Below are 12478 nucleotides of genomic sequence, written 5' to 3'. Positions count from 1 at the left end.
TGCCATGCAGTCGCTCACACCCATGTGGCCAGGTGCCCTGTTTCCATGCCAGATATGGCAACTGGGGGCTTCTGAGTATGGGCGACAGACAGTGTAACAAGGTAAGGAATACAGGGGTGGGATGTACAAACAGCCGGGGTTTGCCACAGAGTTTCTAGGAAACTCCACATCAAACCGAGACCAAATTACTCTAGGATCAGGCCAGATACACTGGATCTGCATTTGGTTTGACAGGATCAGGCCCGATCCTGGCCCCAGGGTTTTGACCTGTGTCATCTAAATGACGGAACGTGGACCTTTTGGCCCATGCAGACAACCCCTATGTTAAACTTCTTAGCTATGTTCACTAGAGTTTCCAAAATGCAGGGCCCAGGCCCTCTTCTCTGGGCTGCAGAGTAACAAAGCGATCTCATGATGACAGCACTGTTCTAAAAAAGGAAGAGCTTATTTATTTATTTATTTTATTGTGTACTATTGGGCCCCACTGCTGAGGTTTGCTTTGGAAAAGCCACTATAGACTCTCCAGAGATACTGTACCTTCACCTTCCTCCTTTGTCTTCTTTGTTAGATTTTATTTTATTTTATTTTATTTTTGAATGACATGTTCTGAATAACTGTTTGATGTATAAGGTGTCATTCTTAATGGTCCTACATACTGTTACTGATGTGTTTAGTTTAAAACAATTCAGATCTGGTGAATTTCTTTAGCAGACATTTAAATTGCGTTCAGGCAGAAGATTAGAAACGCAAGAACTGTCCTCCACCACCCACACATTTACCTACCCTAGTAAAAAGGTCTTTGTGGTGTGTTGGTGGCGATTCTAGGACACAGGAGCATGCACCAACCACACGCTCCCGAGCCCTAGTAAGTGTGGGCAGCACCATTTTTTAGTGGCACCACCCACATGGGGGATGTATTGATAACGGTGGGCATGTCAGGGCCCACAAGTGTCTAAAAGGAAGTGGTATCATTAGAGCTGCAATGCAGCTCTTATGACATCGCAAAAAGGAGCACTGTAGGTGGCTCCTTTTTTGCTGTGCAGTGGTGCCGTGCCATTTGGTTGCTGCGGCAATGCTGTGCAGCAAGGGGGGCAGCTCCAGCCCGCCTTTCCCAGGTAGTCTGTCAAGCCCCTTAGTCTTCTTTTCAAAGGGCATAAAAGGTTGTTTATTCACAGTCTTGTTCATAAATCATATATATAGATTCAGGTTCTTGAGGTGGGTAGAAAGAAGTAGATAGTCTATGCTAGATCAAAGTAGGTCTGAGTTTCTCAGAGTGGGAGCTCCATTTGCATCCTTAATGGAGGGAGAGGCAAGCATGGCACAGTGTGAGAAGGGTTTCTAAGAGACAAAGGATGTGTACATGCTCCAGGAAGAGAGAGGTTTGTGTAAACACATAAACAGGAAATTGCCACAAATATGCATTCTAAACTCTTAGAGAGACAAAGTGTGCTCTAACAATAATAAAGTTTGAGACATGTGAAGTTGCTATCTCCACCACATCACCAGGAGCTGTCCCTAGCTCCTGACATGGCAACCCTAATGGGCACGTTATCTTTGTTTTAAAGCAAAGGCGGAAAGTATGCTGCCTTCCAAATGTTATTAAGACTGGAGCTCCAACAGCCCTAATTGGCACAGTAATGTGGTGAGGGATGCTAGACATGGTGGCCTAACAACATCTTGGGTGTTGCATGATTCCCATTCCTATTCTGAAGTCAGTTTGTGGCTCCCTCTGTCTATATAGTCTCAGTTAAAATAATCCTTGAAGCCATCCTGTGGTTTATCTTCTTTGAATTTCAACCATGGTGAGCATACGTATACCATATATTCAAACAGATTAAATATCAATTTCCTTCCCTCAGGGAACCCCAGAAATCTCTCAAGCAGAGAATTTTCATATATCTGGAAGAGACAGGAAGACAGTATCAAAGTATTTTCACTAATTATTGTAAGAAAGTTGTGTCTCTTAAGGTTTTGTCTGTAGTGTAGATATAAGGAGCCCTGGTGGTGCAGTGGTTAAATGCCTGTACTGCAGCCATTTACTCAAAACCACAAGGTTGCGAGTTCAAGACCAGCAAAAGGGCCCAAGCTCGACTCAGGCTTGCATCCTTCCGAGGTCGCTAAAATGAGTACCCAGACTGTTGGGGGCAAATTAGCTTACTTGCTAATTAGCTATACCTATACCCCAAGTAGAAAACAGCTAAAATACTGGACTGTTTGATTGTCTCTTCAGAGCTATGTCCATTTTTTTTGTAACATTTCATATCCCTGAGCAAATTACTTTATCTTTCTGCAAAACCCTGCTGTATGTCATTGATCTCTGTATGTCAGAAATCTTTCTGTTGATGGAACAGAAACCTGTTTTTGCAAAAAGCTCTAACAGTATTTATCTTAATCAAAATGCTCAGTATATAGTGCTTTCCCATCTGTGTGCATAATATACTTAATAGATTTCAGCAACTTCTTTTGACATTATTGTTACCCGTGCAAGAATACCTGAGTAATGATTCCTTCAGGCTCTGCATAAATAACATCAGAAAATCCTAACCAATTTATGGTTCCTTTTCATAACAGTTTCCAGTTTCCAGTTCATTGGGAAAGAAGGAAGCAGTGATTTCTTGGATTTCTAGAGTTTGAATTCAAAATGTGAGCATCATAATGCTCACCTCAAAGAAGATTTGGAGGTGTAAAGAATTGTTGGCATTGTTGAGTGCCTTCAAGTAGTTTGTGAATTATGGTGACTAGCATGGCTTAATGGTTTGAGCATTGAACTGGGATTCTGGAGACCAGGGGTCGATTCCCAGCTCTGCCCTCAAACCCACTGGGTGACTTTGGGTGAGTCACACTTTCAAGGGAAGGCAAAGGCAAACCTCCTCTGAAAAAATCTTGCCAAGAAAGCCCCATGATTGGAGGAGATCTTGGCACTTTCTGGATTCTTTTATGTAAGTTAATTATAGACTCTTCTGTATAGCCATTTAATCCCAAAATGCGTGTCCAGATAAAAAGGTCTTTGCCTTCTCCCTAAAGAGAAAGGAGGAAGCTCCCATAATATAATAATAATGGTTTGCTTATATTTACCCGCCTATCCCAGGTGGATCGAGGTGGGATTACCAGTCCACTAAAATACGGATATCAATAGATAAAATATAAATAATAACACATCGATAAAAGTAATACAATTATCTTAAAAATTAACTCATAATCGAGTGGCAATGCAATAGAGCTGTACAACAGTCTGAAGATGTCTCTTACACAAGGTCAGGTGGTCTGATAGTGAGCTCAACAGCCTAGAAAAAACCACCATGAAGGCTTCTTCTCTGCCCTCACCAGACTTCCTTGTGAAGGTGGTGAGGCCAAGAGAAAACCCTCCACTGGGGGATCTTAGAATTTAAGCAGGCTCATATAGGGAGATATGAGCTTTCAGATAATTTGGGCCTAAGCTGCATGGGACTTTATGGCGTGTTACAGATGGGCGCAAGAGGCGCTGTCATCGCGCCGTGATTATGTGCAAGGGGCGGCGCTTCCGGACGCTCCTTGCCCCTCGCGTGTAATCGATACATCAAAATGACGGCGCCATATACAGATGGGCGCCGCCATCTTGACGTAGCGGACGCTCTGCGTCCGCATGTCCCAACCCAGAAGAGACATTGCGAGTGCATGCTTTGGCACTTGCGACGTCTCTTCCAGGTTGCCGGAAGGAGCGCAATTTCCACACTCCTTTTTTGCAGCGCAGAGAAGTCGCGCGGTTTGGCTGCTGCGGCTCCTCCGCGCTGCAACCGGCAGCGGCCCAAGACCGCCCCTTTTGGGTGGTCTGTAACGGGCCTATAGGTCATAATCAGGAGTTTGAATTGTGCCAGGAAACAAACTCAACAAGGGAGTTCTCTGTAACCATAGACCCCATTTGTAGCACTAGTGCTATTCAGTTCAATTTCATTATGCATCTCTGTGGTAATTTGCAATTTATTTAGTCCTTGGCAAAATTGGCTATGATTATATGAATTACCACTGAACCTGAGTAAAACTTTATTTGCATATTATTATTATTATTATTATTATTATTATTATTAATTATATATCTGATACACTCAACAGCAATTAGCACATAGTAAACTGCGATGCTTTATAAGTTAGAGATTATTAATGAAACTATTTATTTATGAAATCTCAGCCAGCTAGGGCCCCCAAACAATATACAATAATTCTCTAGTATGGATTCCTTTCAGAATTATTTCTCTTAAGACATTTAGGCTGAAACCAAGGGGCCAATAGGATTATGACCTGAGGGGGATTCTCATAGTTGAAAATCCCCCTCAGGTCATTGATGACTGTATGAACTTAACAGGGAAGATTTGATCTTGGATGCTCCTTACAAGCCCCACTCAGACAATGTGGTGATTACCATGGTGGCTTCCTTCTAAGACTAGAAATTCAAAATGATGCAAAAATGAAGTGCTTTGGGGGTATGAATCTTGGAGTGGATATGGATTTGCTGAATCCACAATCCATTTAGTCTCCAGACATGACCTCAAGATGAACAGAAGCTTAGATGCATCTTCAAACACATCTGACAGCTGGCTTTCCAATTTGCTTGCAATAGGAGTTGTTGTTTTTAATCATCCAGGTCTTATAGAATTCTGGACAGTACAGAGGCTCTCAGGCTAGACTCTTCCATCTGTTTTGCTCTTCAGCCCTACTTTAGCTATTAACTTTTAATCAGAAAAAGCTATGAGTGACCATAGGTTAGAAAATTAAGAAGGCAAACCAAAGTAGAAACCTGTAGGTAGACAATAAGGGCCATTTCACACATTTAATGACAGCAATGCCAGTTTATTTGACAGATCTATAGCCAGTCTTGCCTCTCTGTGTTGTGTGTATTGGTGTCATACTGGTACATTGTGTGAGCAAGTCCATCTAGAAACATGTTTGCTCAGCAATTACCATTATAGATTACAGCTATAAAAATACTAACCCAGCTTCATATAATTTGATGTGCAACTCCTGGTGAATTACTTCAAGATTAACTATTGGTCCAAATTGATACCCAACCATGAAATAATGAGACCAGACACATAAATTGAATGAATAAAGGGCCATTTATTTGACCTATAATCTATTTAAAGCTAAGCACTTGAACTTCAACCTTAACTTCAAACTCTGAGCAAATTGATTAAAGTGAAAAGCCTGGTGCGGGTCCAGCTGAAGCCAGGTGTCAATCCTAGACTTCCTCTTCAGCCTTCCCTTTGGGCACAAACACCGAACCCCGAGGTAAATCCAATGATTCGGATTGCATCCTCAGTCCAGTCCTAGAAAGGTAAACATAAGGCACTCTCCCCCAAACCCCCACGAATTTGTAAGGTTGAGCAAAACCCCCATGTCTACCCCAAAGGCAGGTTCTCTCACAACTCCACACCCCTTGACATGTGAAGCTGATCAAGAGCCTAACCTTTCACCACAAAGGGGTGCCAATGGTGCATACCAAACAGTTCTTTAACCCCATATGGGCCAATGAAACCTATTTAACAGCCACCCAAAGCCAATCACCAGTCCCGGCACACAGTATGGGGTAGGCAAAAAACCCCGGGAAAAGGGGAGAAAATTCCTACCTGGCCCCGAAGCGACCAACCAAGTTCATACTGCATTTAGGGTGGGAGGGTGGGCTGCTTCGTGGAAAAGAGGCAGGATGGGGGGTGCACTGTCCTTATATACCGACTCCGACTCCCATCACATGCCTCAGTTTAGTCCAATGGACCTTGCTGATATTGAAAATTCTGGTCTCTATCATGGAGGGTATCAAAGCCCCACCCTCCCTCAAGGCTCTGCCAATCGTCCTGGTGTGAAAACACACTACAGAAATGATCCAGTTTGATACTGCTTTATCTGCCCTGGCTCAGTGCTAGGGAATTCTGGAAATTGAAGTTTTACTGTGGGACAAGGAAGGCTAAATGTCTCACAAAACTACAGCTCCCAGGGCTGTTGATAAAGATTTATGATCCCTTCGAGGAGTGGGTGGAATTAATAACAAACTCTACAGCTATATGGCTAAAAACAAAGCCAGTGAAAAACAAAAGCAAGATATTTGCATATTCATAGTAACCCTGAAATTTGCAATAATACAAATTTGAATGGCCTAAACCCCCATTCCACCCCGCCATGGTCTTGTGAAGAATTCGTATGCTTAGTAGTCACAGAGAGCTGAATGCCCTGTTGACAAACCATCAAAAGGGCAGGAAAAAGGAATGGAGTATTCTGGAGGAGGGCATGGCTGACTGGCCAGTTGGCTGTCAGTCTTAACTAGAGTATTCAGGTGTGTTGGTAAGGGTGTACTGTGACCTTCAGATCTCCCTTTTGACATTCAGTATTTTATGCTCAAGCATCATCTCTTCTAATTTTATTATTTCTTTAAATGTCTGTAGGAGAATCCACATTTCCAAGGCTACTCTAGATTGTTTAAATGGAGATTATAAAGTTGAAGAAGGGCACGGCAAGGAACGCAATGAATTCTTGAGAAAGCACAACATCGAGACCTACTTGATCAAACAGCCAGAGGAAAGTTTGTTGATGCTGCCCGAAGACATTGTCAAAGAGGCAGTCACTGCTTCAGACAGAAGAAACAGTGGGGCAACATTCACAGAAGGATCATGGAGCCCTGAGCTTCCTTTTGATAACATAGTGGGAAAGCAGCATGTAAGTCCAAATTGCCTTCCTAGTATCACCTGCTACAAGTGCATGCTTTACTGCATCTCCATTACAAAAGCTTTGGAGGAAACAATTTCCACTTTAACCTTTCCTCTAACATGAACTTCAGATGATTAAACAAACCACTGCAGGCCAGAATTAACTTACATAAAAGAATCCAGAAAGTGTCAAGATCTCCTCCCATCTCCCTACTAAAATTAAATGTCACACACAGCAGAGTGTTAATTGAATCAGAACTTCAAGTCAAGTTCATATAGCATTAAAAGACCCAGGAGTTGCATAAATTGCTGCAGGCAGTCATCAGGCATCTAAAATGTGGTTTATTTTCAGTACAAATGAACTCTGGCCAGCTTTTGTTCTCACAAGTAGCAGATGAGGTGACTGATTTGTGACTGGACTGTAACACTTTAAATTGCAGAGGTATCAACATATAGATATGTTCCTCTTCACATAGAAAATTAACGCTAGGCTAGAATTCAGATTCCCTAAATTCTAATTTTTTATATACAAGTATTTATTTGTTTAGTTTTATATGAAGGAGCATTCAGTTGCGTGTGCCCTAGTATGAAGCAGTACAGTGAAGACACAGGTTTATCATCAAACTTTGTTTTGTGTAAGAACTAGGCTTTAGTCTGGATAGGAGCTCACTGAGTAGCCAGTTTACATTCCACCCTAAAACACTGGAAAGTGAAACATTTATTTATTTATTTATTTATTTATTTATTTATTTATTTATTTATTTATTTAGGTCAGTAGTGATCCTTTCCCCATGGTGTGCCTCGATGCATAAAGTATGCATACCCCCAATGTAATCTTATTTATTTGTTTACATGGTGACCTCAATTCTGATTTCCCAACCTGGTGCCATCCAGACACCCATATTTTCCATTCCAGTCCCATATTTTCCAAAGTGTTTGCTCTAAGTTGACATCCTTTTAACAAAGAAATACACCCCTACCCTTTCCTTTTCTTTTTAAAAACCCTCTTTGCTCCTCAAGATGTACAAGCTGAACAAGAGGCTGTATCAATGGGAGTAGTGTTTAGATTGGAGGAAAGTATTAGTACCAGTCTATTCTGCTTTGGTCAGATTTCACCTGGAAGACTGTGTCCAGTTCTGAGCACCACACTTCAAGATGGATATTGACAAGCTAGAATGTATCCAGAGGAGGGAGGCTAAAATGGTGAAAGGTTTGGAAACCACCAAACCCTAAAAAGAGTGACTTAGACTCGTGCAGACCGGCCAGCTTTGGGGGTGAAGTCGGGGTGTAGCATATACACGACGCATGCCTGGCTCCGCCCCCAGGGCACTGTGATGCCATGTGCCACACTACACAGTGTGTGGCATCACAGTGCTTCTCTGGCGCTGTGTCCGCAGCACCAAAGGAGTGCCTTCAAGCCACAGTGCCGCAGCTATTGCACCCTTTCCAGGGTGCAAAAGGAGCTGCTTTTTGCAGCTCCTTTTTGTGCCCTGGAAAGGTTGGATCAGGGCTGTGGCATGCAGTTGCCAGGGCTCCAATCTGGCACACCTTAAGGTGGTTGCAGGCTGCCCCTTAGGGGTGATCTGCACAGCCCCATAGAGAGCTAGGTAAGTTTAGCATGGGGAAGGGAAGGTTAAGACATGACATAATAGCCTTGTTTAAATATTTGAACGGTTATCATATTGAAAATGAAGCAAACTTGTTTTCTGTTGCTTGAGAAACTAGGACATGGAGCAATGGAGTCAAAGTACAGGGGGGAAAGATTTCACTTAAACATTATGAAGGCCTTCCTGGCAGTAAGAACTATTCCACAGTGGAATATGCTGCCTGGAATGTGGTGGTGGTTCTTTGGAGGTTTTTAAACAGGGGTTGGATGACTATGTGTTGGGAGTGCTTTGTGTATTCCATAAAAGGGGGTTGGACTACATGGCCCTTGTGCTCTCTTCCAACTCTATGACAGTGTTTTCTATGATTCTGTAAATCATTTATTTTTCAGATAGTTTGTGGTAGTGTGTTTCAGATTGCACCTCTACCCTAGTGGAGAGGGAGCAAAAGTTTGTAATTTAGAATCTGTAATTTATGGAGCAAAAGTCTATTGTTGTCAAAGAGGAGAAATAATTTGAAAGCAGAGCATATGATTTCTTAGCAAATGGTTGCAAGTTCCATAATTTCTGTTTCTTTGTAAAGGGATCTTGGGTTACAAGTTGTGTTAGGCTTTGTAAAGCTTCTCACTGGCACTTGTATTCTCTTCCAGCTCTGTAATTCTGATTCCCCTCCCTTCCTTCTCCAGTTCAAATACATTGTAATACAACTCTTAACACTTAACATCTAACTTAATTTGTATTATTTATGTATTTATGTTTATTTGTCTTTTTGGAAATCTATGATATCCATAGAGCTCTCTTCCAGCACCACATTTCAAATATTGATTCTCTTCCTGTCAGCTTTCTTCACTATTCAGCTTTCACAACAGTACATAGAAATTGGAAATGCTATGACATGCATAATCCTGACTTTAGATTTCAATTATATGCCTTTATACTTGAGAATCTTATCTAATTCCTGTATAGCTGCCATTCCAAGTCATAGGCAGGATACAGACAACCCATTTGGAGTGGCCTGCAGCCGCCCCTTGTCGCCACGTATTGGGGCCAGGGCAGCCACAGTGGCAGCCCAGAGGCCCCAGTCTGGTCTTTTCGGGACCAGGGAGAAGCAGCAAAATGCCACTCCTCCCTGGTCCCGAAAAGGGGTGTTCTTGGGGCTTCATGCCCCAGGACACCCCAGGAGTCGCCCGGGAGCCGCCCGGGAGCCGCTGTCAGGGGAGAAAGGGGCCATTTTCCCAGCTTCGTTCCCGCAGCCGTTTGGTGGTTGCAGGAACAAGGCGCTCCCCAAGAAGGAGCTCTGTTTCAGAGCTCCTTCTGGCACCACTGAAAGGATGCCACAAGCGCCCTGCAGCAGCACAAGCACATCACGCCTGCGCTGCATCGTTTGGCTGCCGCGCTGCCATGACATCATAATGGCGGCACCCGTGTAAACAGGGCACCACCATTATCACACCGCAGGTATGTGCTTGGGTTGTGGGGCGTCTGTAAAGAACGCCCCAAGGTAACCCTAGCATGTATCCAGGCCGGCGCAAAGCGGTGGTCTGGAAAGCACCATAGTCTTTTTTTCTGATTTCTTGACTGGAGTCTCCATTTTGATTTATGACTGAGCAAAGGTACAGAAAGCATTTGAAAGTCTGTGTTTTAATGACCCACTTTAAAGTTTTGTAAATCATTTGTGTGTAAACACTCCAGATGCTCAAGATTTTTTGGTAAGACCTGGAGCAAATGGTGAATTTTTAAAATTCTCAAGTATAAAGACATATAATTTCGCTCAGGGATAGCCCAGATTCACTGTGGGACTTTCCTTCCCATGTAGACAGTCTATACCTGAATCAGGCCTTTAGCCCTTCCCCATATGGACAGGGTAATGCAAGGGAAGGGGTAGGGTAAAACCAACGCAAATGGCCCTTGGAAGAGTTTTAAAGTTGAAGGAAGGTTAAGGAAGGTTGCAGAAGTACAAAAGGAATCATTTGACACAAGGAAGGACCAACGCAAGTTGGACTGACAATACTGAGTGGTCATAGCATGTCAAAGAACAGAAAACCAGGGATGTAGTCAAGAAGGAACAGAATTAAGTTTATTCTGGAGTACAATGAAGATGGCTGACTGGAGTCCTTAAAAGAATGAGAGAAGTTGCATCTTTGGGCGACAGTTCTCAAAATCTCCCAGCTAGCTGAGGGGCTTTAGTCCAGCTGTGGGAGTAGTGGTTTTAAAAAATGACTCTTTTTTTGCCCCCCTCATGAGCATTCCACACTATAACTTTTTGTTGCATATGCCAATTGTATACATAGGTTTTTACAGTCATAGTTTAAATAGCCCAAACAGGCAACTCAAATAAGAGTGCTCCCTGCACCCCCTGTTCAGCAGCCTTTTCTGCAAGGACTGTAAGGATCTGAGAGGTGTTCTGTTTGTTTTAACTGTGGCACAAAATCCCTTGTGAAGGCTGTCTGCTTACAGAAATTAAATAAGAAAAGGTTAAAATGCCCTAAGCCACCAGCCTTTCTGCTGCATTTGAAAGACTGATGAGTCACTGTGGAGGAAGATTGGCTTGAGTTATCTTCCTTTTCCATTGGTTAGATCCCTAATGACATAATATCTCATTTTCTTTTCTGCACAGACTTAGTCCTCCTTGTCTAAAATGTCCACACAACTTAGGCTTAAACCTTTATCTCACAGAGATCTTGCTTTGCCAGCTGCCCCTTTGCATCACAGGCACAACCCTCACAAGTCGTCGGTGAGGGAGGGAAATATCTCCGGCCTTTGTGGGTGGCATTGGTGTTCTCTTTCTACGCAACATCCATTTTATATTATGCTGTGTTTGTGTGTGCCTGTGTATATGTGTGTGTATTCTGAGCAAGTTGCCAGTATGTTGTTCTTGAGGTCTTTCTGCATTTTAATATGTGCCATATTGATGTTGTGATAGCAGAAGGAGCAGAGAACAGGTGAATCTTTTCTGGTCCTTTTGATCAAAGTGTTTCTAGTTACAGTTGCTGTGGAAGGAAAGGAAGGGCAGAAAAAAAACACTGGACAACCGGACAACCAATTGGCAGAAAACTTTATTAAATACAGCAGGCAAATAGGCAAATAAGTGTAAAGGGTTGGCCCGAAAGCATAAGGTCTAGATCTGCTATCCACCAACCCATGCTGGTCGATGAACCAAATTGCCTGGTCACAGCCAGGACTCAGGATGACAGAGGGGGAACGGACTTAAAGTGCCCTGCCTCCTTGGGAACCAGTTATGCGCATATGCGCATCTTCGCCCCTTGTCACCGGGGAACACTGACTTCATGCTGCCCCTGCATTGACGACATTGCTATACCCTCAGCATGTGATCAGGTGCCCCACAGCAAAGGAAACCACGCCCAACAGATCCAAGATCTATGCTGCCACCCTAGGAAAGTTGTGACAGCAAATCACCAACCCTGCGAGGGAGGGAGGGTGGGAGCCGGCAAACAAAATGTTGCTGAGTGCCAGCCGGCGCAGCCCCTTAAAGGCCAGCCAGCCAATCAGCAGTCAGGAGGCAGGAGGCAGCCCACCTTCTGGTCAATCCCAGTGCTGCAGCCCCCGCAGCACACCAATCCTGGGCCACTTCCACTCCCAGGTGATTCTGGGAGTTGTAGTCCTGGCCAGAGTAGAAGTGGCACAGCCAGCCACAGTGCGGCACTTATGTAGTTCCTCTCCCAGAGGACCTTGGGAGTTGGAGACCCTAGCCGGCTGGAAGTACCGTCGCTATCTTGAACTGCCATGCTGGGCCCGGCAGCCCAGACCAGCCCTGCGCTCGGCCCTGCTCTCAGCCCGCATGGCATGGGGAAAAGGCTGCTCTGTCCTCAGACTACAGCAATTGCACCAGCCCAGTAAGTCGGGCGGTCCCATTTGCCAGGTCTCCAGGCACTAACTGGAGTCACGGGAAATTATTGTGTGTCTCTATGTCTACAGATAGGAAAACAAATCTCAGATCAAGCAGTAGTGGAGGAGGAGGAGAAAGGTGGTTTTTGTCTATGGGCACCTATTTCCTGGGCACTCATTTCCACTCATTCCTAGCTGGTGCTCTTGATGACTACTCCCAGATTCTGAAAATCTCTCCTGTGTTGTACTTCTACTGGCAGACAATGGCCCATTCCGCACGGGCCAAAAGTACGCCCTTTCTGGACGCCCCCAACCCTAGTACATGCCGAGCATGCAGAAAATGGTGGCGCCCATTCT

General features: G+C 44.0%; 1 protein-coding gene across 3 annotated transcripts in view; it reads left to right on the top strand.

The window, feature by feature from the left end:
- The window catches only part of ADCY8 (adenylate cyclase 8), a 131246-nt gene that overhangs the window by 83212 nt on the left and 35556 nt on the right, over window positions 1-12478 (top strand). For all 3 annotated transcript variants that reach the window (XM_089517973.1, XM_089517971.1, XM_089517970.1), the window contains exon 7: window positions 6411-6681. In XM_089517973.1, coding sequence (XP_089374099.1) covers window positions 6411-6681 — 271 coding nt within the window. The remainder of the gene's footprint in view (window positions 1-6410; window positions 6682-12478) is intronic.

Source organism: Sceloporus occidentalis, unplaced genomic scaffold, assembly GCF_023333645.1.
Source record: "Sceloporus occidentalis isolate IW3139 unplaced genomic scaffold, rSceOcc1.0.p SCAF_3, whole genome shotgun sequence".
In the NCBI taxonomy this organism is placed as follows: Eukaryota; Metazoa; Chordata; class Lepidosauria; order Squamata; family Phrynosomatidae; genus Sceloporus; species Sceloporus occidentalis.
The sequence above is the reverse complement of the archived record's forward strand: the minus strand, read 5'-3'. Positions and strand labels throughout refer to the sequence as shown.